This window comes from Daphnia pulex, chromosome 3 (assembly GCF_021134715.1).
Source record: "Daphnia pulex isolate KAP4 chromosome 3, ASM2113471v1".
Taxonomy (NCBI): Eukaryota; Metazoa; Arthropoda; class Branchiopoda; order Diplostraca; family Daphniidae; genus Daphnia; species Daphnia pulex.
Genome location: NC_060019.1, coordinates 3,862,600 through 3,887,337, shown reverse-complemented (window position 1 = coordinate 3,887,337; position 24,738 = coordinate 3,862,600). Strand labels below are relative to the sequence as shown.

Here is a 24,738-nt window from a genome sequence, read left to right as displayed (position 1 = left end):
GAGTAATAATACAGGGAAAGTACAGAAACGACTCGGTATATTCATGCTGAACGCATTGACAGCTTGAACGTGTGCCGTACCCAAGCGTTGTGTGAAGAAAGACGGTCATGAGGGCCAATCCGATACCGGAAGACCCGACTAGAGCAATTTCAACCGCTTCCCTGCGACGTTTGAAGTATTGGCCGACCATTAGTGTGGCCGTGTCACGGGTTAAACCTACCCCAACACCTGGAATTAAATTATTGTAATTAATTAATTAAATATTATACATACAGTAGAGTCTACACGCTTTTTATATATATATAAATTTTTTTGTTTATATTTTTTAAATGGAAAAAAGCATTTGTATATATATCGCTTTGATCGTGTTATTACCTAGGATCAATCCATAGCTGAGAAATAACTGATGGAACTGGGAAGCAAACGAAGTAAAAAGCAGCCCCAACGCGGCCAGGAGTCCACCAAAAACCGCTGTCAGTCTCGTCGACTTCCGGCGGCACCAGGCCACGATCACTGGCGAGAGCAGTGACGCTACGCACAGCGAGAGAGCAGCCAATGCACCTGAAAACGGAATGGAAATATTTCACAAGGGCTTTTATTTGTAATTTTAAACATACAATACGGTATGAGATATGATCTTGTTGAAGGAAATATAGAAATAATTATCACACGAATTTTTATTATTTCACAAGTAGAAAATCATCGATTAGCTATTAATTAAAGAATGATACGTAACATGCGCAATCAAATTTATTATTCAATGAAACATAAATAACATAAAACATATTTTCCCCGCCAGACGTCTCCATAAAAAGAAATCAATTTTAAATAATTATTTTGTAACTAAACTAATATTGATTCGAATTTATTCATGCAATCTTTGTTGCTGCGCCTTTCATTGAAACAATAAACGTAGATTCTAGATTAACAGAGTTGCAGTGGCAAGTAGATACAGTATTGTATGATAGATCTGGAATAAGTTGTATACTTCTTGAAGAACCCATCAATCTTCCGGCATTATTTTCTTGGAATGACTTTGACGGAGTGAAAATATTACGCAAGATACAAAAGTCTGGTTTACAATTTACAAACGTTATTATAATCCTTTTTCAGGCTACCTCCAAATCCATTCTTCCTGTTAGTGGTTCAACACTTTTTTTTTAGATGGTAAGACATGGAATAATCAGTGAGAAGACAGATCGAAGCCAACTGAATTAAATTTACTGACCAGCAACGTGAGCCATCAAGCTGATCAATTCATATCGACAAGACTTTTTGAACTGGGAAAACTTTATTGTCTGATTGATGGAACGTGGAGCGATCCGCGATCATTACTATATAGATAGGGGAACGTATACGACTAGTGGATTCTTCCTGGAATTCATCTCTTTTTGGCCGAAATTCTCTGAAGAAGAAGAATTTTCCGTCAATCTGCCAAGCGAGCAAGGAGTCCGCAGGAAACTCGGGATCCTGTTTTTCAAAGGTTTCTCGTTTTCTCCTTTGATACGATGACAGAGGAGTGGACACCGTTTTCATCATCATTCAAGTCCAGTCGCAGTAGTTCGGCACTTGACTTGAACGAATGAACTCTGTCGGTCTAGTGGCCAGAATCCAAATGGATACAATGGCTTTCGCTAACGGTATGTCAGTATCGAGTTCAGCCAAATGGAAACGAGATATTTCCGTCACTTAGGAAGTTTACGCTGCCAATCTCGAGCAGTTTACGGCCGCCTTTGCTTCCATATTTTATTATACACGAAACATTTCACTTTCCACTTCGTTCGTTCTTTGTTAAACAAAAAGCCATACTTATCTATAGCATAACCGCGTTACTCTGAATTATTATTGGCTTTAAAAATTGATTGAGCCACTCAATAAAATAATTTTTTTAAATTTGACGCTGCATAGGAGAGTTCCGCCACCAAAAATTGCAATCAATCCATTTTGTATTTGCCGGTGTAGTATAACTCAAACGGGAAATGTCTCCAAACTATCAGAAGAAGCGCAATGAGTTTCTCCAGAAATTAATCTATGTAGACCTCACGATCGGGTTTTCAATTTGTAATAGTCGGATGTGCTACATGGTTTCCGGGAGAAAAGGAAAATGAGACTCGGATGTTGTTAATTCTACGTGTCTGTTGACACTTGACACTTTGACAGCCATTGTCGTACCGACAGTGTTTGCGAACGAGAGTTATTGTGGCCAAGCTAACTATGGTACATAAATTTAAAAAAATAAATAAAATAAAATACTTCTGCGCTTAAAAGCTTCAAGACTGATTTGATTTGTGAAGTCAGTGATATGCAATATACGATGGAATATCTTGTGGAATATGCACAGTTACATACGGGTAATAGGAGTGCGAGAGGGCTGCACTCTCGTATGCATGGATAAACTGATAAACGCGCACAATGAATGGACCAACAGCGCACAATGAATGGACCAACAGCGCACAGCTCAACAGGGCAGCCAACCGTCTATAAGACGGGAGCGTTGCGTGCGGACGGATCGATGGCGGCTGAACTCAACACCCATGCACTGCCCTCATATTTCTGAACAGTGTCTTCTCTTCCCTTCTACTCCCTTTTTCTTCTTCTTCCTCTTGATGTTGACGAGGCTGTTTCCGAATGCAGAGAAGCCTCGAATCGACATGTCGATTGCTTCTCTCTAGTCATCCCCTATAGAAATTTCTTTTCTTTCTGGCTGTATAAATAACGCGTGCAGTTGAACATTGTTATACAAGTGCTAGTTTTGTTGCATGCTGCGAGCGAGCGCAGGGCGTACAGTTGATTTAGAGGAATGTTGGAGACAAGAAAGGGAAATGAATGCAATGGACGAGGAAAGATATAAACTTTCGGACATCCGATCCAGCACGAAACGTTTCTTTTCTTTTCTTCGTCTACACTTTCACTCGCTTTCATCATACTGCTGCTGCTGCTGCTCTCGCTTTATTATTTAGTACGTACGCCATGGCTGTTTTCGTTTCGCTTCGTTTCCTTCCTTTTCATCATTTTTTGCGGATCGCTACTTCCTCTTCTGAGACTATGGCGAAGAACTGTCACAGGCAAAGAACGACTGCGGCCATCGTTTGTAACAGATGCGCCGTAAATTATCAGCATTCAGCCAACTGGAGTAGTTTAGTCGCGGCGTCAATATCGCATGTGCTTGTCTATCCACGTCATAAGAGCGCCAAACGACTTTATTTTGAAATTATTCTCACCAGGAAAATTGAATTTCAAATTTATTTTGTCATTATGAAAATATTTTAAAATATCGTTTGCAAGTTATTGCAAATTGGCCTCTTAATGACTGAGTCTTAAAAGATACACCAGCAACGACAGTAATGTGCTAAACCTATCCGAAATATCTACACTAGAGCACTAAACAACAGCAACGCCCAAAAGACGCAACAGTACTCAATGCAACTGGTACGTGTTTTTTTTTTACCAGTTACTGGTTGTTTCATGTTTTCTCTGAGCACACACAATAGAGAGAACGTTAACCCAGTTCTGAGGGTTCAATACCACGATTGCTTTGTAGAAACATACACATGTACCTTTCATTTATGAGCGGAAGGGGGCGAAATATTAGTTTGCATTTCAGTCCGACTCATTCATATCAGGCAACGGCAAATATTTCGAAGTGTACTTTGTGCTTTTCATTAACGAAAAAGAAAACTAAGCTATATAGGCTAAACACAGTCTAAAGATCTTTCTGAACACACACATGAGAATTTATGCCGATATAGAGTAGCCTGCTGTGGTTACGGAATCGATAACAAGTGTGCAACGCTGAGTTTAAATGAATCTCAATTTGTTTCTCTTTTCCCTTTTTGAGCTACGGATTCTCATCAGTGCGTGCGGTCTAATCAACGGCCATTTCGAAAACTCAAAAGTACATCTGTTAATAGGCCAGTTTTCTCTTTCGTTTCGCTTTCGGTGGCCTAGCACCTAGCTCCTGCTGCTGCCGAACAAAGAAAATATGGGAAAAAGAGCGGGGCCTACCGCTGTTTGCGTTTCCTTTTTCTCTCTTTTCTAGTTTGTTTTGGTTTTTCTGCAGGTTTCTCGGCTCAAAGGAGTACAAATGAGAATCGAGTTCAACACGCTTTAGGCCAGGCGAAAGCAATAATCGAACGTGAGAACAAGTGCCGGCCCTACAGCCGTCTCTGGCGTGCATGAAAACGCGGGTGCTGGGCTGTTTGTTTTTTTGGCTTCCATTAGAACTGCTCAGAAAGAGGCGGTAGCGCGGAGAATCAATTGCTTAAAAAGAGGGAATCAATTGTTCCACTTTGTTTGGTTACTTGAAGCCATTTGGGAACGTCAAAAGATTTGGTGACCTCCGCAGCACAACAGACTTGAGAGCTCTCGGCGGGATGCTGCCGGCCAGAAAACGTCGGGAGCTTGCCAAATTAATCTGTCGGCCGGATGATGAAGGGTTCAATCCGGCATGCAAATTGATAAACGTAAGTTTGTTAGCACCGCAGCACGCGATGCTACGATTGGGGGGAAAAAAAATCGTGTTATACACGCAACCCGTGACATAACAACGGCGCGCCCAGTCGTCTTGGTCTCTCACTGATGCGTGAGATAAACACTTGTTCGTCGGTACTCTGCTTGGAGAAATAGAAAGCTTCAATTACATCCAAATTAGGACTTCACATTATTAATCCTTTTTTTTTCTTTTTCGTCTGTCTGCTGTATGGCCCTATGGCCCATAAATGAAGGATTTTCTATTTGTAATGAACAATCAAACAATCGAAGAGATAGAGGGAAGAATTCTCCTCAACAAGGAGAAATTCTTTTTTTCTAAATAAATATGTTATGGCCAGCTTTATGTCTGCTGGGTTCTTCGTCTGTGACTGGTAGCGCGCGTCTTGTGCAGAACAACAGGATGATTGGATGCCCGGACCCCGGATGCGGGCAAACACACGTATAGACGTAGTGACTGACTCTGATCAAGTCAAGTGTTAAGTCATTTATTGGGGTGATTTTGTGCTACCACATTTTTGTTTTTTTTTACATTTGTATTATAAAATATAATATCGACTTTAGAAGGAATTTTTTCCTTCGGTTTCTAACCAGTCAAAAACGATCACTCATATTTGACGTCATTCCCTGAAAGGAAATACAATCAAGCTTCAGGGGGGGGGGGGGGGGGGAGAATCGGGATTGGTGAGGGTTCACCAACCCGCCAGGTTAGACGTTCATAAACAATGGGACGTTTCAACAGTCCACACCCAAACTCGATTCAATAACTCATCAGCGACAATGTAATCCGATGGCTTCAGATTCTTCAAAGGATAAATAACTAAGCATTACATTATAGTGGCGTATACAACCGCACGTTCAAATACCTTGAACCATTTGGTCCGAGAAACAAACAACAATCCGAAAAAAAAAAAATGAAAACAAAGGGGAAAAACAAAAACCAGCAGCGCAAAAGCCGAAAACCTCAAATCAGTTTGGTTGGCATACCGTGAAAAAAGAAAAAAAAAACGAGGTTTGACCGCTATTGTGTTTACGTCTTGGCAAGTGGTCAACATTTCCCTAACAGCCTTTTTTGGAGGGGGGTGTTTCGTATGGGCTTCACTATATAGAGTTATCGCAAATGTATCACGTTTTATCCACTTGTGGGCGCGATGGAAGAGAGAGAGAGAGCGGAGTCTCTGATCGAAATTTAGAAGCCACGGCACCATGAAAGATAAGCCAGAAAAAAAGAAAAAAAAACTGGAGCAGCCCGAGTAAAAGTCAAGTAATTCAAAAGGCTGAAAAAAGAGTTATGTAGAAAACGTGCATGGTCAGTCATCCGTTATTGTGTTTGCGAAACAAGTTTATTGCGCAGAGTGCTGCCGCCATGTAGCCAGACGAAGGAGGCGTAAATACATATATACATCTAGGCTTATATTTATTTAGAAACACAGAAAAAATGCGCACGAATAAGAAAAGGAAAAGAAAAGAAATGGCTTGCAGTAGCAACCGCATGTCCGTGTGGCACCCCGTTATTATCTGATGTTACAACAACAGCAACAATGTGCGGGTGTGCACTTATTCTTATATATATAGCGAAGGACACAGAATAAGCCCTGGCTGGTGGGTGATCGATCTGTGGATTTCTCCCAAGTGGCAAGCAGATCTTCTACCCCCATTTCTGCCCTGCAAGAGCCGCGCTTATTCGACTCCATCACTTATATAAACCTCGGCGATAGTGCCACAAACCCAATCGGCCGTCACGCGCCATACAGACAGATATACCATCCAATCAGCTACTGCTTTACATGTTATTATCATATATTTCTTTTATTTGAGTTACCTACGGTCACCAGTCACCTATATATACGAAGTAGATTCCTGGCTGATAATGTTGGCTATACACACACACACATCTAGCACTCTAACAGTGGCCATATATTTTAATATCTTAATGGCTCTTTTCTTATTTTGTTGTCCTTTGGAGCTTGACTATTCTTTTAGCGGCCGTTCATCATCTATAGCTCTCAACAAGCCCATCAGGTGAATTCTGGCGCTGAACAACATATATATATAATGCCCCCATTCTTTCTGTCGTCGTTATGAATTGTGTCGTAGCCAGAATGATACGACTCGAGACAATAGATATGTCTCCGAAGAAACCTCATACAAAAGTCTAACAACAAACATGAATATCGATAATGGAACAGTTATATTTGATTGTCAGCATATATACAACGGCTTGCGTCAACAGTGACACAAATACCATAAGTAAAAGACAATTCTCCGAAGTTCAGCTGTATTTATCTCTCATAATGGTATATGCCGTGTAATCTATTAATCGCACGGCTGCCTTTCATTTCGGTTTTTAAAAAAATGACTTTTCAGTGACTGGTTCTTTCAATATATGGTCTGCAATCAGCATTGTTGCGTTTAATTGGATTACGAAAATTGGCTTTTCGTTTCATTTCGGCTAGCTTCGTCGATTTTACTTTACTGTAATTTTTAGAGACGCAGTGGCAATAAAAATAAGACAAAGATAGTTATTGTTTTGGTTTGTTTTGGTTTGTTTTTTTCAAAATATCTAGAATGGAACGGATTTATAAGCCGACGTTTCTTATTTATCGCTTATTTCTTTCTTTCTTTTTTTCTTATTTTTGTTTATATATATCTCCGCTTGCTTGATTTTGTTATTTAGGCTCGTATATCTGTGCACTCTCTTTATCGTGCACACTCAATCAAGTCAAAGTAAAGGCGGTGGGGCGAGTCGAACACGGAGCGAAAACACGACCGGAAATGGGGTATTTCTGTGTGGAAAAAGGAAGTGAGGAAAGAGAAAGGGGATCGGAAATTGGTCCATACAGGCGCCGGCCATTAAAGGATGACGGCCGCTGTGATTGGACACAATCAACCAAATAAATTCACAAAACAAACGACACGCGCAAGCAGCACGCAGCACATCTGTGGGCCATATAATAGGCCTTGCGATTCAAACTTAAAGGGTTAAATCAATAAGAATTCTCTATCGAATAGATATGCACTGTGTAGTAGTATATATATAAGTCTGAGGGTAAGTAATCCGTGAGTTATATGGAACACCGTCACGCTATGTAGTAAGCAACACAACGACTTTCTTGGCCCGCGAGCCTTTGTTCTTTTTCACTGCTATCATGTTTCCCCCTCCCAATTCCGTCGTTTCCTTTTCAAAAAGAGAAAAGGACTCTAATATTTTTCGCCGAAATGTGACGCTGATTTCAAGCGATATTGCTGAGAACGCAACCCCATTTTCCGTCCCCCATACCATACATGTATAGGCTATTATATTTTTATTTAGACTATGTCACTTTAAAAATGCGGATGATTGAAGAGAATTCTAATTGACACGACGAGTCGCACTTTATTATAGGTAATCCGAATCAATTTGCGAACAAGGCGCCTTATATATCCCGGTTTATACGACTTTGACTATACTATCTACGAGGTTACGAGCGCTTAACTACATTCAGATGGCTCTCCTTTTCTTCTAGATTGAAATCTTCAAACGGGGCTGACTTTCACCCAACGGGGACGCGCGCATCACGATCGAATAATGCAGCAGCTCCGCGTATCAAAAGGAAATAAATTGCGAAAAACATGGTGTAATGTTTGTTTTTTGATACTGTCACATCCAAATTGTTCAAAATGTCGACATCAAACAAACGGTGAGAAAGACCTGGATATAATGAGCAATAGATTTTATTTATTTTTATTTTTTTTAAGTTTTGAATTTCGTCTGCCGGGTTGACATTTTTCGTAGACTGTCGAGTTCTCGTTCGGTTCAGCGCTTGTTTTATTTACGATGGTCTTTTTATGACTTTCCTCGGTGTACATAATGTATAAGCACAGGAAGAACAAAAAAAACAACCGAGGGCTTGCGGTAGCCAAGATAATTTTGTTTTATCGGGTTTGGCAGTTATAATACAACGCGCATGTTTATCGAGGACGAGCCAATAGTCATCGTCTACCCGCTCTAACAGTAAAGTCTGTACCAGTACACTGTACAGGCTTCGCAGCTGTTGCGCTTCTGGAGTTTTCCAAAACTTGGCCTTCAGGCTAGCGAAAAATTTTCCGTCTGCCTTTGCCTGGAATTTCGATATTTTCCAGTAACAGAAAAATCGACTCAGAGTCTGATGTGCGGTGAGAGCGCGCCGGTATAATAAGTGTTTCGCCCCTTTTTCATTTGCCAAGCGTCAAAAAACAGAAAAAAACATCAAATGAAAATGAACAATACCGTTTCAAATGGATTCCAGGTCGGAACCGGTTCTATTACTTGGTGTGGGAGGATCAGAGTCTGAGGGGTTTGATTATTAGTTTGCTTTGTTTTGTTTTTCTAGAGAAGAAAGCAGAACGCCATTAAAAGTGGGTGGCATAAAAGGTGTTGACGAATGGATGTGGTTCTCCTTTTCCTTTCGAATTCATTTCAATCTCGCTGATTGAGCGGGGGAAATATTTTCAATTGGCTACCAAAAGTTAAGCAGACCAAGTCGAGAACATCTTTGCCACTCAAGTACTAATAAATTACGTAACGCTTGACTGAATGAAACGAAACGAAGAGACGACATCACACGACAGAAGATTTCTAGCGAAATTAAGAACCTTCCATTGTGTACTGCTGCTGGCCAGCGCCTCCAAAAAAGACTGCTCTGTGTGTCTATAGTCTATACAATTTCGGTCCAGCCACAATTCCCAACATTTTAAGCAGCTGCAATAACACGAATTATGGGCCGGCGTGACGGACGTCATTGAATTCGTGGCCCGGCGCAGCGCGTCCATCCATTCGGATAGATGGCAGAGAAGAGAATGAGAGGAATATAAAAGAATATCCCGTCATCAACTTTATTCTTGGAATAGAGAGACGGGGGTCCCGTCCCGTATCATCTAGGAAATGAAAACAGAAGAAAAAGGAGAAAAAAGGGGAAAAAAGATCCTCCGGGCAGGGAATGAAGAGGTTCAAATGACTGGAAAATTGAATGGACCCCAAACGATGTGTAGTAAAGCAATCGGACGGAGGGCAGGAATATAGTATAAGACACGCGATAGAGGACGCCAAAATGGCGAGAAGTGACAAAAAAGGGAAAGGTGCCGGGCATATAATAACATAACATATAACATTCGGATCGGCGTGATGATGAGCAACAGCACAGCACCCCTGAATGATGTAGATGCAAGGTTGATGAGGTTTTTTTGTTTGTTTTGTTTTTTTCTAGATTATTATTATTGTTGTCTCCGTCGCACAACTCTCGTCCGGCCAATGGCCCGTTATAAAAAGAAAAGAAAAATAAAAGAAAAGAAAAAGCCTCTCTCACGAGCACAACAACGATGACAGGCTGGATTTACAGATCGAGTTGGCGCTGGTGTGGCCCGGCTTGGCCTGGCCCACTTCACCGTCTTATATATCCTTATATCTCTACGTACATATACAATAGAGCTAGAGAGAGAGGCAGGCTAGCTTCCACCCTCCTCTCACTCCCTCCGTCTCTTCACGTCCTTTCTCGTCCTTCGCCCGCGACCACGCCAGGCCATGCAGGCCATGCCGGCCGTGCTGCGCAGCGTGGCGAGGCCATTTTCTGCCCAGCAGTATCTGTCTCTATAAAAACTCAGCTTTCTCGGCTTTGTTTATGAAGACTTTTTTTTTCTTTTTCTTTTTTTCTTATTGTATTGTGTAGGGGTTTCGGCACTGTCTAGGCTCTGCGCTCACAGTCGGCACGATGGAAGATTTTCGCTTCCATATTGCCAATCGTCGAAGTCAACAATCTCAGCTTTGAGGCGATTTTCTATGACCATTCCGCAATCTATAGCGCCGGATCTATTGCTGGTTATGATTCGGTCACGCGAGACGGATACACATTTTCGGGGCTGCATTGCGCAATAAATGTCCAGTTTTGGAACGGGAAATCTATTCGCCTCTAAACTGGCTTCATATTCAGCCCGAAAAAACCCGACATTTCAAACTCTATCAATTTGTTTTTTTTTTTTCATTTCGAAGGTTATATCAAACATAATAAAGTTACAAAAAAAAACAACGAATGAATCCTGAATCCTCTGCGCAGAAATAGGAAACGGATTTTTTTATTATTCGATTCACTTTCGTTTCAATTGAAGAACGCCATTTCGACTTGTTGAAAGGCTGGCCAGATTAAGAGAAAAGAAGTGTAAATGTGGCACGTGCTCGGACAATGTCCGTACCGGATTAGATTCTCTATAGCTACGCAGCCCAGGAATCCAGGATGACGTGCTAATAATCAAGTGTTTCGATGAGAAATCGTTGGCACTTAACGCCTTTGCGCTTTCTCATTCGAAAGCTTGAAGATAATAATGCGCACAATAACTCGAGATTTCTGTACTGCGCAGTGCAGTATACAGCCGAATAATTCCGATTCATTTCTATTGGAGGTCAAATAACTATTGAATGGTCGCATAGGAAATACTACAGCTAAACGCCCGGTGTCTGGCGGCCATTCCAATTGTTCAGGATTCAAAAGCCTGCCAGCAAAGCTTGATATTAATTCAATTTGGTAGGCGTCTAAGACTTTTGGTATTAAGTAAGAACACCATGGGGGTATACAGCCAAAAGATGACTAGCATGTTAAACATTTATCAGTTAGAGAGAAGAGGGAAAAAGGGAAAAAAAGGGCAAAGTGCCATTGCAGCCGTTCAAGGTGCTGACACATCTACTATTGTGTGGCTTCTCCTGCCACTTGTTAGCCATTCAAGTGGTTCACAGCAGCATAATATAATATATCCTAGTTTTTATGTTTTTCATTTCTCTTTTTCTTTCTTTCTTTCTTTCTTCTACTTGTGTGTCTCCCAATCTCCCATTGCGTCTAGCAGAGTTGGAATAATGAAACTGGCTGTCATCTAACTTGTCGTCTTCCTCATTGTGGATCCTCACTTGTACGTATACGGCCCCTCTGACAAGCACTCTGATCTGTTCACTTTTCAGGAGAGCGGCCCATAACTTTACACGCTGCATGGGTGACCCAGCAACCCCAGCACCACGCCTGGCCGTAAATGTCTCTTAGTGTATAGCTATAGTGTTGGTGACCACTTCTTGGTTGTGGACTGTAGCTGTGGATAAACACGGGGGCTTTGACTGATTTGCAAGACAGACGTATCGAAAGTATAAGCACTTAAGAAAACAAAGAAAAATTGGGTTCAATTATTGGGTCACGTAGGGTCGGGGATCGATGGGCTTGAAAGTGAAGTGCAGTCCACTCCAACCGCCGTCTTGTCCATCAGTGAATTACAACAGCTATTTATTTCGGGATAGAACTTGATCACCACTTGAAGCTTTTTATTTTTTACTTTCGCAAGAAAACTCGCAAGAAAACTCGCAAGAAAAGAAAAGAAGCCTGGAGCTTATATTATACCCCCGGCTCTTGCTCACTGGGGCAAAGGCTCGCCAACGATCCGGAGCGCCGTTCGTTATGACTTACGACAATAAATCAGACGCTTATAGGCAAAGAAATTGCCGGATGACTTATGAGCTTTATGAGCTTTACCACAATAAGAAGAGAAAAAAGGTGCTGGTCAAGTTTCATCGAAGACGCTGCAGCAGCAGCAGCAGTTAAACGATGGAACAAGATTTCGAATGAAACTTGATAATAAGATATTCCAGACATTCAGACATGCTGGGCTTCTTTTATTTAAAAAAGAAAAAAAAAAGCCGACCGGGCATGTATTAGTACCGTCTGGATACTATACTCGACCAGTCCGTCCAGTCATTCGTCAATGTTCTCGATGGCTTAATACTATATTGGGTTGACCTTGTTGCTATGCTGCGCTTAATTTCCATCAAAAATTGTATTGCTTCATCCAGCACCAAACGCGCACTTCACCCAAAATAATGAAACCTCATTTCGTCAAGTATGACACACTTAACAGACCATAAAAAGCCATTTCTGCTTATTTTTAAAAAACGTCAATTCTTAATAAATAACGAGTCAGGTTTTAGCGAGTTGAAATATGGTAGTACTATATACGGACTAATTAGATATGTAATTCACGACATATGTACCTCTTGAATGCAAAGAGAGAACGGGCCACGTTTGCGAATGGCGAATACTGCTGGTGTTGAGCGGAAGGATTTGCCACGGGAGCAAAGCGGCGATGGCCAATTGGACTCCGTGGCCGATGCTGAGCGCCAGTGCCGTCGTGACTACGATCACCCAGCCCCAGCCGCCTTGATGCGGACCCAACGACAAAATGATTCCAGTCAATTTTAAATCCAATTTTTTAAAATGGTGATGACCAGTTTTACTTTCATTTTTTTTTTTTAATTATAAAAAAAAGTTTTTTTCCTATTTTAACTTAATTATATTGTCCGGGTTCATACCCTCTGGGTAGTAATGCTGTCGAATTGTGGCTTTCTTGTTATTGTGGATGGTGCGGATAGTGGCGGCCACATCGGATTTCATCCAGTGGTGGGGCATGTGTCGGACGGCCTCGCCGGATTCGCCCGACTGCGACAGTTCCAGCACCACGGCGTCCAGTTGCTGCTGATTTGCCGTCGGGACGGAAGAGCCGGCGACGGCGGCGGCCAGGTCGGCCGACAGAGCGGCCGCAACGGCGGCGGAGGAAGCGGCCGCCGACATGGTCATCGGCTCGGCGGCTCCCAGCAGCAATTCCGTGCAGGCCATCAGGCTGCTGGACTCGCGAATGTGACGATTATTGCCACTAGCGCTACTGTCGCTGCTCTGCGAATGGTCGAGAACCATTTTGGGCCGTCGGTTATTATGGGCTACGAGAAGAGCTGATGCAGCCGAGCGGACATGTAGCGGTAGCTCAAATGCTGGCCAAAAGACTCGATTGTCTCTTTGGCTCTTGTGGATATTTAATATGAACTGTATTTTACCGCTAGATTTCTATTTCTTTTTGGATTCCAAAAAGGAAAGAAACTGCCACCGGGATTCGGATGATGCCGACTAGGCGATTAGTGATTATGCATGATCTCCGAGTATATCCTGAGACTATACGGAGGAAAGATTTAAAAAAAAAAAAGGGATATTGAAAGAATTAAACAGGAAGGAAATTCGAGAATGGGAGTCGAACAACGGCTCTTATAATCCAAACGGTCACACTATTGTTCAATTTTCGCCTAGCCGGAGAGAACTATTTTTTTATTTGTTTAGTGTATCCGATAAGACCGGACTTGTATAACAATTGATGCAGCAGCAAGTTGTCGTTGTTCTCTATTTCGTTGGTAAAAGTCGGCGGGCCTGTCACGCCATCGTCCTATTGTCACTTGAGCCCTTTCTCTCTCTCTCTCTTTGATTGTATATCCAATCCGTTTTTGTTTGTTTTTTAATTTTCACTATTTAGTTGTCTCCAGTTCTCACTGTCACACCCTCAGAGTGCTGCTGCTGCTGCTGGCCAGTTGGTGGCTGGAAATCGACGGCGGAGATTCCACTGGCGGTCATTGTCCAGCGCGTCGCCTTGTGTGTCTCCTTGCGAGATCGCCTCGAACCGGGTGCCTGCCTCCTTTTCTTTTTTTTTGAAAGAAAGAAAGCCGAAATCGTCGAATCAAAATGTATATCTTGTTCTCCTTTAACTCGCCCGTCAAGGTCGATCAGTCCTTAGAATCTCTGGCCAGCGTCTTCTCTATGGCTCGACACACGGCAATCTCGAACGCGGGACAGTCGAGATAAAATAGTCTGCACGTTTGACGCGCTGCTGCGTATATTTTCATCGGTCGGTCGCCGGTTATCGAAATCCCACCGAGATGGTCACACCAGATATAATGAACAGTTAAATATTACGGGGAATCGTCTATCGGCAGTTAAGATTTCGCCGCGAGAATCCAACATTTCCTCCCGTTTGACGATCGATCGCTTATCTTGACCAGCAGACCGTTGGTTCTTTCGCGTTTGATTCTATCGCCACCATGCAGATTGAAACTGATTTCTGCTCATGGCTCTTATTTAGATTTGATTGACAGAATATCACTTGACACACGATACTCGCGTGTCTGGCAAAGTCAACGACGGGAAACACACCGATTTGTCACTCGTTTTTTCGTCTTTTTTCGATGCGAAATTGTTTAGAGTTTCACCGTTGGCCGTCGGAGCCGAGCCAAAGAGAAGTGCGTCATTAACGAACGTTGCAACAACCTTGTCTTGACTATTGCGGCCGCCGAATTCTTCATGTTATCGCCCAACCGGTAATGAGTTTGTCACATTGCAAAGAATTCATTTCATGGGGCCAACGAAACAAGTGGAATGGAGTGAAACAATAGAGGAAATAATATACTAGAGTGCACTAACAAACAGCCGTGCGTTTGGACTGAAAGTCACCAACCGACTGAATCAACTCCAGTGGCCAGCACGCCGTATACCTTCCTCCTGCTGTTGCTGCAAACGCCACCTCCCACTTCATACCTCCTTCTTCTTCTTCTTCTTCTTCTTCTTCTTCTTCTGCAATGTACAAGTTAGCTAGACTCTCTCTCTCTCTTTCTCCATGGCCGGCTATCGACGCTACTGGGCCTGTGCTTTTCATTGTGTTGCTTCGGTTGGTTTGACGTGACTACCGCAACTTGTGTCGCTTGCGGTTATACCAATATACCAATGGCTTTTTGGGCCATCAAGCTCAAAAGTCGAGACTCTTCCAGCCACACGTCTCACCTCATCAGCCTCATCAGGAGAGTCACTAAAACAACACGAACTTCTTGAACTCCGGCCGAGCCCCAGCCCGTAATCAATTGCACAAGCTATCGGGTTGCTTTGGCTGGCTCGTAAATAGATGAGATCCAACGTAATCGGGACAAATTGGAATCGAAATAAAATGGGGAGAGGGGGGGGGGGAGGGGAAGGGGACTGGAAAAGATAGAAATCTCGACGGACGAAATCTATTTTTTTTAACGTGTGTATATTTAACTTTCGGGTTTTTTTGTTTTTTTCAGACGATAGAAACTTGTTTTTTTTAGGAAGGAATACGTTATAGCTACTTTTGGAAGGACTATCGTATACCGGTACCACCTGTACACTTAAAAAAAAAGGAAAACAATTTTTTAAAAAGAAATGTCGAAGCATTTTATCTATCCTTTAGTAGTCTGATGCTTTTGAATGTCTAATTCTGCCAGAAAAAAAAAAAAAAAAAAAAAAAGAAAAAAAAATACCAGTCGGAATCAAATGTATATAATAACAATCGTCACACTCGAACGAAAAAATGCCAATAAAACGGAACAGGAATTCAAAATCTGGCCGGTCAACATTCCGCTGCTAGTTTTCGAATTCACTGGTCTGTAACTGTAACTGATACGAGTTACGAAATGGGCTCACATTTTCGGTGGCAAGTATTAGTAGCTGCTGGACCAATATAAAGAGCTTCGGCAGGACACAGCAGTCAAGGTTTATTTTCTTTTCCACGAGAAAAACAAAAACAAAAGAAAAAACAAAAAAGACTCGATCGCCACATCGTGGCTTGATGGCCTCGAGTCAACAGCTCAACACCAAATACGACAATGAAAGCCAGTGCATTATAATACCATGTTGGCGATGTCAGAAATTTGTTCGCCAGGTAAAGAAAAAAAAAAAAAACCAAACGAATACAAAATCTATATGTCTATAACATTAGCCAGTCGAACGTGGAAAGGGTATTCCACAGACGGCCAACGGGCGCAGACATATAACCAATATGAATTTTTGTTTTCTTCCCAACGGAAAGAATTGGCAATTCCGCGTTAGACCGTTAGAGTCGGTTAGACCCTTTCGTCTCCACTGCGCATACGCATTCTGCACTCAATACGCACAGTATGTAATTATACGCGCCATAAAAAAAGAAGAGAGTGCATAGGCCTTGATCGCGGAAATCCTTAGAGCTTTTGCGGAACAGTTAATGACCGTCATGGCTTTCTACGGTGAAGGGTGAAAACCACCGCCATTGATTTTCATGACACTGAATCGTCTTTTCTTTTCTCCCCCTCTATGATTCTTGGCTGCTGCTTCTCGGTCGCCGGATTTATGCGCACTTATATTGGATATGTACGATAATCGAATGACGCGTGGAAAATATATTATAAGCTTGTTGCGTTGGGTTTTTATCAGTTATAGGCCGGCGGGAGAGACAAGAAAAAAAAGAAAAATAAAGCTCAAATACATCTGGCAAAGCTCCGCCGTGGTCCCTTCTATTTCAGTTCGACGAGGGATGCCGTATATTGCGGCTGATGCGAATATATATAAACCATCGTCGCCTTCACTATATACTTTTGGTGAGCATATATCTAATCTGGCCCACCATTTTCCAAGCTATCCCGAAAATAAAACGTAAAAAAAAAGAAGAATGAAGAGAGAGAAGCACTTTGATTTATACAAGATTCGCATATCTGTGCTGATGCGGAATGGCTCTGCACTGGACTCCAGCATTCTCCTGTTAGCTTTTTTTTTCTTTCTCGTATATATACCTCTCGAACTCCGATCTCTAAGCTATTTAATTTACGAGACTCGACGCGCAAGTTATGTATCTCCGCTAAGCGGGCTGATTTGTAAACATGAAATCAGAAAAGAAAAAGAAAAAAAAACCAAATCCAAAACTACAAGGAGAAAACTATTATTTAGAAGAGAGGAATTCGTGAATTGCCATTCATTTAGAAGGTGCAACTCTATCAGTCTATCTATGGTCTCTGCTCATCTCATATGACTCCATCTTACTCGACGTCGTTGATGTCTGGAAATATTATAGCTTTCGATATTTGTGGGAAGGATCGCGCCCCATGGACTTTTTTGCCTCTCTCTCTCTCTCTCTCTCTCTCTTAATTCCATGTCATCCATTATAAATATACGCTTGCGAGCCTATGTAAGAGTGTACAAACGCCGACGTGAAGACGAAGAGCGGCTTATCGAGCTTTGGGCCCTCCGGCGTCCAAGTGAAATCCCGCCCGCTCGAGAAATCACGCGGTGTCGGATCCAACTTTTTTGTTTGGCCTTTTTTATATTTTTCTCGGGTGTCTCTATGAACAGGGATTCTCAGGTTTCAATGTCGGGAGACATGGGTGTATGTAAATCTGTAAGCGAAAGAGAATACGCATCCTTTCAAAATGATCGACTGCCAGCACTACTGAATCTATTCATCAACCAAAGTTGCGCTGTCTCCAGCGCGTGTCCGCCAGTCATGACAGCAACATAAGACCAACCTGTCACAGAAACTATAAAAATACCAAGAAACTATAAAATAAAACTTTTGGCTGGCCGGCAGCACCCTAGAATGATTAAAAATTTCTAAAAAATGTAAATTAAGCAAATGCCAATTAAACAAATGCCAATCACTATAGCGCTCTATTAATCGAATTTGTGAAATTTTCAACTGAAAACTAAATTGAGAAAATAATGATTTTCTGCCTTCACTGTCAACGAGTGTCGTTTGAAATACGCAAGGAAATACGGGTCTGGTTCCCCTTTTTTAAAAAGCATTCCGTTATGCAGACAAAGTTGACATCCCATTTTGCATATTATATGCACGACGTTCAAATCACGGGTCACATTTCATATTTAGATTGAAAATCCTTCTAAAAATACCTTGCCAAAAAGGAGGTCAATGCGGCACTAAGGAGAAACCAGCCGGAGAGGAACCGTAAAGGCCTGCGGCACAATCAGTTACTCTTATCGATGTAATTTTATAGATAGTCGCATCACATGGCGTGAGTCTATTTTCAGGAGAAATCAATTACCAGTACTTTAGTATCTTAGAGTCTCCAGGCGTTCTACGCGCGTTTCTCTCTCTCTCTCACTTGTAATCTGATTTTTCGCTCGGAACACACTTCCCAAACAAAAGAGCTAACATAAAAAAAAATCTATCTCTAGATACTGTGTGGGGAGTGCAGTTATGTAACAACATCTATCCCAAATAAACCAACCATAGTCGGTGATTCGATTTTGGCCAAGTGTTGCCGTCAATCGCTCATACAGCTTCGGCTAGTACGTACAGTGCTAATGCGGTCCCATTTAATGATCTGGGAAGTTGCTCAGAGTCGCATCTAATCGTAAAGTTGTAACCGAGATTCTATTTCTCATCAGTTGCAAAATGAGAAACTGGTGGAATTATTATCTCTCACACGCTTGGCACTCAAAAAAAGATAGCAAGAGATTCATATCCCTTTTCCGTGCATTCTTTTTATTTTTCACAGTGTGTCTATGTGTGTCTGTGGTTGCGCATTCGTGTGCATATATGTGTCTTGCTTAAGTGCGGAACGCTGTTCCAAATTTGCAATGGCGAATATAAGAGACATGCGGGATGAGTGCCGAGCGTGGCCGGCGCCAAGATCCGTCGCTGCGAGTCTACGCGACTATGCCTTATACAATCAACCCCTCGTCTATGCATTCTATACCCCCATTCGCCATGATATTATATATAAATATATATTATACTGGGCTTTTCTGGCAAAGGGACGGCCGGGGTTGGGGTTGGAGGGGGAGGGAGAGTGTGTGGTGTGTGTGGCACTTGTGTGTAATCCACGGTTAATAGGCTGGAATGGATGGGTGATGATGAACGAGTAAGAGCCATAAAAACGGAGTTTATCTCTCTCTTCGTCTCGTTCTTGCGCTTCACTCTTCTCGTCGTATAATATCGTCTCGTCCCACGATGGGCGTGGCATCGTCTTTCTTTCTGACTCTCCCTTGTCTTAGATTTTTCTATTCGTCTCCCGTTTTTTTTTCTTTTTATTTTTCGCTAGACTGTATAAACTTTCACATGTCTAGTTGAATGCGAAAGAGATGCGTGTTGTCATCGCGTTGTCCCCGAAGAAATTTTCAGACTTTTTGAGAGCGCGGCTATATGAAGCGCGTAAGACATTTGAATGCAGAAGCCTACCCCTCGCAAAGAATGTGATTTGTTTCGACCGTCTCTATATTATTCAGCTTCCCTTCGAAACGTTATCAAATGAATTCCTGACTGCCAAAAAAAAGGTTGGAGAACATGTAGAATATTCGAAAACTTCAGAGAACATCTGGAACAACACATGTGCGAAGGAACATGAAATTAAAGAATACATGTTTTTTTGCGTGCCAAATTAATGATTGTTATAAATACATGAGTTTTTGAATAGTCTTTCCATTGCTTCGATGATTTGTTTTTGCTTTATTTTATGCCATGGTGGGTCACCAGTCAGTCAGTGGGGTACCAGTCGGTACTCGGTACCAGTGGACATGGGGAACTCGAGTTGCGCTTGCCAAGCTCCATAGATGGCGCTGCAAGTCGGTTCACATACTCGTTAAGGGGTGGAATGAGAGGAAACATGAAGTTAAAATTCCATCCGGATATTGGTGTGAATTTCCCAATTAACCGCCCTGCTCGTAAGACGATCGTCTTATTATGGTCGCGTCATCGCGTGGATCTAAATTTGACCTCCCATCAAGTAGCTTTCGCGTTTGCTTTGCAATTAATTTGTCTCGCGTTTAAGCGATTTTTTTGTAATCAAAAAATCTTAAGTCTTAAATTCTGAATCTCGACGAAACGCCATCTCTTGCGCTTGGCACGAGTAGCTCAAGCGTTCCCTTGTAACTAATCCAGTGAGGAACTTCTCCTGGGTATTTTATTTTATTTTTATTTTTATTTTTTTAATGCCAACTAAATTGTGATTTAGCCTGAGACGAGGGGCCATCTAGCGGACGCGCCTAAAATAGGTGATTGAGGCGTTCATGAAACAAAAATGCGGCAAATAAAAAAAAAAAGTTTTCTAAACATTTTCCTTTCACACACATATCGTTCTTTCTTCCAACTTCCAACAATTCGGAAACACGGCTGGGAATTTAATGTCTAACAAAATTGTTACATGTGATGCTTCCCCAGGTATATGATAACCAGATTCGAAATTGTATTCACTTAGTGCTGCAATTATTCATGAGCTTCTTTAGTTCTTTCACATTCCTGTTTTCGATAATGACTAACCGATGGAGTTGGGCAAGACATATTACGTATAACGATACGTTTGATCAATTGCGTTCATTATTTTAGAACAGCAATAGATAAACAGTAAAATTGAACATTTGAGAAAATCACTTAGGTATATCTGGTTACTTATTCATAACGTTGTGAATTTTGTGATCTTAGAACTAAGCGTCTAAACCAGAATGTAAAGAAAATCTCGCCAATTTGGCAACTTCGCGTTTAATTCGTGTAGAATTAAACGCAAAAATCATGACCGCTATAAGTGATAAATATATTTACTCCGAGGGGACGGTAGCTGTTCAAGTTATCTCGATTGCTTCTTCTCAGAATCCCTTCTTTTTTCTGTATTGAACCGTAGAAATAGACACCAGGGAGGATCAGAGTTGGGCAGACAGGGACAAAGAAAGCGAGTAACAAACAATGAGTAACCGACCTGGAAATCACGCGGTTGCTGACATGTCGACCTATTTATATATATTCCCTGGTGAGCGAAGCATCCAGCAGCGCACTTTCTTTGTCTCTTCAGTAGACTCTTTGCTCTTTATCCTCTTATTCCGCGTGATGATTGCCTTTTCCACATTCCTTCTTATCCCCCCACTTTCCGCTCTTATCAGTTTTGCACGTTAAGTGTCGAAGAAACCGTCAAAAGGTCTAATGAATCAAATGAGAAAGAAGTTGTCTCATCTCGATAAGAAAAACGGCCGGAGCCGCAAAATTTTGTTCTTCTTTCAAGTGGGTGTTGGTTTCCCTCGCCGCTCAAGGCGCTGACAGATATATTGACATTAATAACAACCCCGAGAGTGCTACGCTCAGCACCGCCTTGGCTTTCTCTTCTCGGCCGTGCTATTTGTAAACATGCGGCAGCCGTTTATATATATATCAAATAAGCCCGCGAAGTATATAGATGTGACTGATTCCACTCCGATGAAAGGCATTTATATAAGCCGGGTATTTCTCTCTCTCTCTCTCTCTCTTTCTCACTTATCAAGCTGTCCCTGTTACCACAAATAACATCGTAGGTGCTGAGCGACGCTAAGTGCTGATTAGTGGAGGTGAAGGTGAACGGTATTTTTTTTTTTTGAGCTCCTTTTGATTCCTCAAACTTTCACCCGCGCTAGCTGTAAGGCTGTTAACTTCGCCATTATCTAAACTTCTCTCTCGGGTTGCTGCTGCCGTCTTTATTATAAGCTAACTAACCTTTCTTCACGTGATAAGCTGTCTAGACACGTAGTATTTCATCCGTGTAGTGCCTCCAAAACTTCTGTTACAAGCCGATCATTTTTCTCTCGCTCGTACACCGATCATTAGGATCCTTGTTCGATGACTATTTTTATAATAATAATAGTAAAAAAAAACTCCGGTTTGAAGAAAACGTCATATAGCCAAGATGAACATCAGTAATGCTTCGCTCATTTTAAACCTACCATTAAAATAAGATGACTAAAAAATTGTAGAAATAAAACGATGAATAATTTCATAGCTCTGTTTTTCAGAATACTCAAAAACCCTTTTAGCATATCTTTTATGACGTTCGATTCATTAATTTAAGGCGATAAAACGGGAGTGTAGACCATAGAGACGAACGTCTCAAATCCTTTTACTCCCCGTTTTATACTAATCATGAAAACCAAGCACCCAAAAATAAATGTTCTCATCCGTCTCGTCTGAGTTCCTTCCATCAAACCAAAGATGGACGCGGGTGGAGAGCACTTCCTTACAGCATCGTATTGACTGACGACTTGAGTGCCTTTTGTGAATTTAATGTCGGTGGTTTTATTTTAGAAGCGCCCATGTTGTAACATAACCGCCATCTTCTTGCAATTACAAGAATTCAACCAACACATGATTTGCATCTTGGCAATCATTCAACAGCTATTAAAACTAGTGATTCAAGAATTTTGGAACAATCGCTAGAGTTATGACTTTTGAGGCATCCTCTTTACCAGGAAAAAATGTTGCGATTTCCTTGTTTTGATTGCGTAAATCTACAGAATAGGCTTCAGAAAAATATTTCATATCATTATTATAGTGAAAAAAATTTACCGTGAATTAATACAGTAAATAAAGTCTATGACCAAATTTATTTTAACTGTAAAATTCAGTTGTTGCAGAACGTTTAAACTAGAACAAATTTTTGTGTAGACGCACAATCGCAAGTAAAAGATGCCATTCAACAACCACAGTGCAGTGTTACAGTAAGTGGAGACCGGTTCTATACAAAGCAATTTCGATTCTTAACGGCGAACTAAATTTTGCAGGTCTTCATGACTAGCAAATGCAGAGATGCGGTCGGGGAATTAGAAACCTTCTTTAGTTGTTATATAATATCATATAGAAGTGCAGAATCAGCATTCTGATCTCAGTAATAAATGATTAAATATACTTTTTTTTTACAAAGATGCTCGTTTCCGTTTTTAAGGTTAAGTATGATGCAATTAAATTGTACTTGGTTTTATTAATGAAAAACTTGATTTTCGCTTTGACGATAGCAATCAAGTATCCTGCCGTAAGACCCGCTTCCCGCAGAGGATTGCGCTTTTACATTGGAAGCCAACTGCTGGAGATGTGAGATAATGGTAACAACAAATATGGCAGTACAAATTCGGAGGCTGAGTATGAAAGCCCAGACATAAAGATGAAATGGCCATGCCAATGGCTTACTAGGTTAAATGGTCCACTCGACCCATGGACAGAATAACAGATGCGATTTTAAAACCTACTAAAATGTTGATGCCAACACAATACTCTCAAGTCACATTCCACATTTTTTTTTTACTGCCGCTTTGGAACCCTCCAATTGTTTGGCTACTTTTAATGTTTCCGAAGTCGTCAAGACTCAAAAAAACTAAATTTATTATCTATTTTATGACTCTAAATAGTGTGTCAGAATAAGATAATTGCGATAGTTTTCTTATGTGTTAAATCGGTTCAGTATACTATTTGGCTTTTCCTTTTCAGTCAAATTGTTAGAATTAAAAAAAAACTCATTATAAATAAACAAGAAAGCTTTCTGGTTGCGTGAGAGGAATGACTTAGCCTAAAGAAACAGACTGCTGTTCATTGTTTATGACTGATAGGTGTGTAGGCGTGTGTCTATTTAAATATATCAAACCAAATATAGCTTGCCAAAATAACAATAATAATAATAAATGCAAAAGGTTAGAGGATGTGTACAAACTCCCAAGTCCCAACTAATTATCTTTCTAAAACAATAGGTTCTCACTGCACTACATTTTTTATTTATAATCTGGGCTCGCACAAATAAGGCAATGCATCGTGAATGGCTCATTTTTTCATAATTAGGATTTAGTTTTGGTTAAATAGCAACGTTATCGTTGATTATACTTTATTTAGACACATGGCTGATTTGGTATGTTAATGGTTTTTTCTTTCCTTACTACCTTGACTTCCCACTGACACAGCATTCACTTCAAATCCCGACTTTCTATTTTGACGATACACGAGATGTTGGAAGCTTTTGACTGATGACTCGAGCGCAAATTAAAAATTAAACATTGTTAGTGAAATGAGACGGAAAAAAGGAGTCTTTTACCTCTTTAATTTTAATTTCCTATTGAGGGAAACCAAGCCCAATTTTCTGCATTCTGATTTTTCAGTAATTCTGGAATCTATACGGTTCAATGGCAGAATTTAATACTCCATACCGCCCTGATCTACGACCCTGATAGATTTAACCACAGATTTCCAAATACGTGCAGGATATTTCCCTTTGATTCTTTCACGCGGGTCATTTTAATTGCCTCAATTCTGGTTTCCATCAATATTTAAATATATGTCGCAAAACACCCCGTGCATCTCAGTTGACTTGTTTCAACCGGTTACAACCCAAGAATGGCTAAGACATGAAATTTTCAAAAGAATAAAATTGTGAATAAGTAAAAGGGTTTTTATTGCAAGTTTTCTACGATAAAAAGATTAGTGTAAACGGAATTGGCTACGTACCCAACTATTTTTCAGATCAAAACAGGTAAAAAGTATATGTGCATCGCTTCCTCAACCGACACTAGTCACGCTAGTCACTAGGCAACTCGTTTGAAAGGATTTTGTTGTATTTTGTTTCATCCTCTTGATGTCTGCGTTCATTATACTTCCGCAGCAATTTTTTAAACGCAATTATCTGCGTGTCGAATTAATTTTGTTATGGGCAGCATTAGAGATCGGCGTCATGAAATGTGATTGGGATGCATGGCCGTGTCTTTAAAATATTGTCAATATTCACTACTCAATTCATCGATAAGCATCAATTTCTCTATGGTATTATTTATTATTTATCTTATTTAATAGCATAAGTATTACTAGTATTAACTAATTGGTGATTATACTGTTTACTGTATT

The 24,738-nt window shown here is 41.1% G+C and overlaps 1 protein-coding gene across 3 annotated transcripts in view; it reads right to left on the bottom strand.

Moving 5' to 3' along the window:
* LOC124191534 (monocarboxylate transporter 2-like) overlaps nt 1-24,738 on the bottom strand; it is a 55,989-nt gene that overhangs the window by 3,192 nt on the left and 28,059 nt on the right. For 2 of the 3 annotated variants that reach the window (XM_046584825.1, XM_046584823.1), the window contains exons 4-5: nt 376-561; nt 81-228 (exon numbers count right to left, since the gene is read on the bottom strand). In XM_046584825.1, the coding sequence (XP_046440781.1) occupies nt 81-228; nt 376-561 (334 nt within the window). Of the gene's footprint in view, nt 1-80; nt 229-375; nt 562-12,523; nt 12,689-12,841; nt 15,210-24,738 lie in introns of those variants that run through there. The other variant, XM_046584824.1, reaches the window with a different exon arrangement.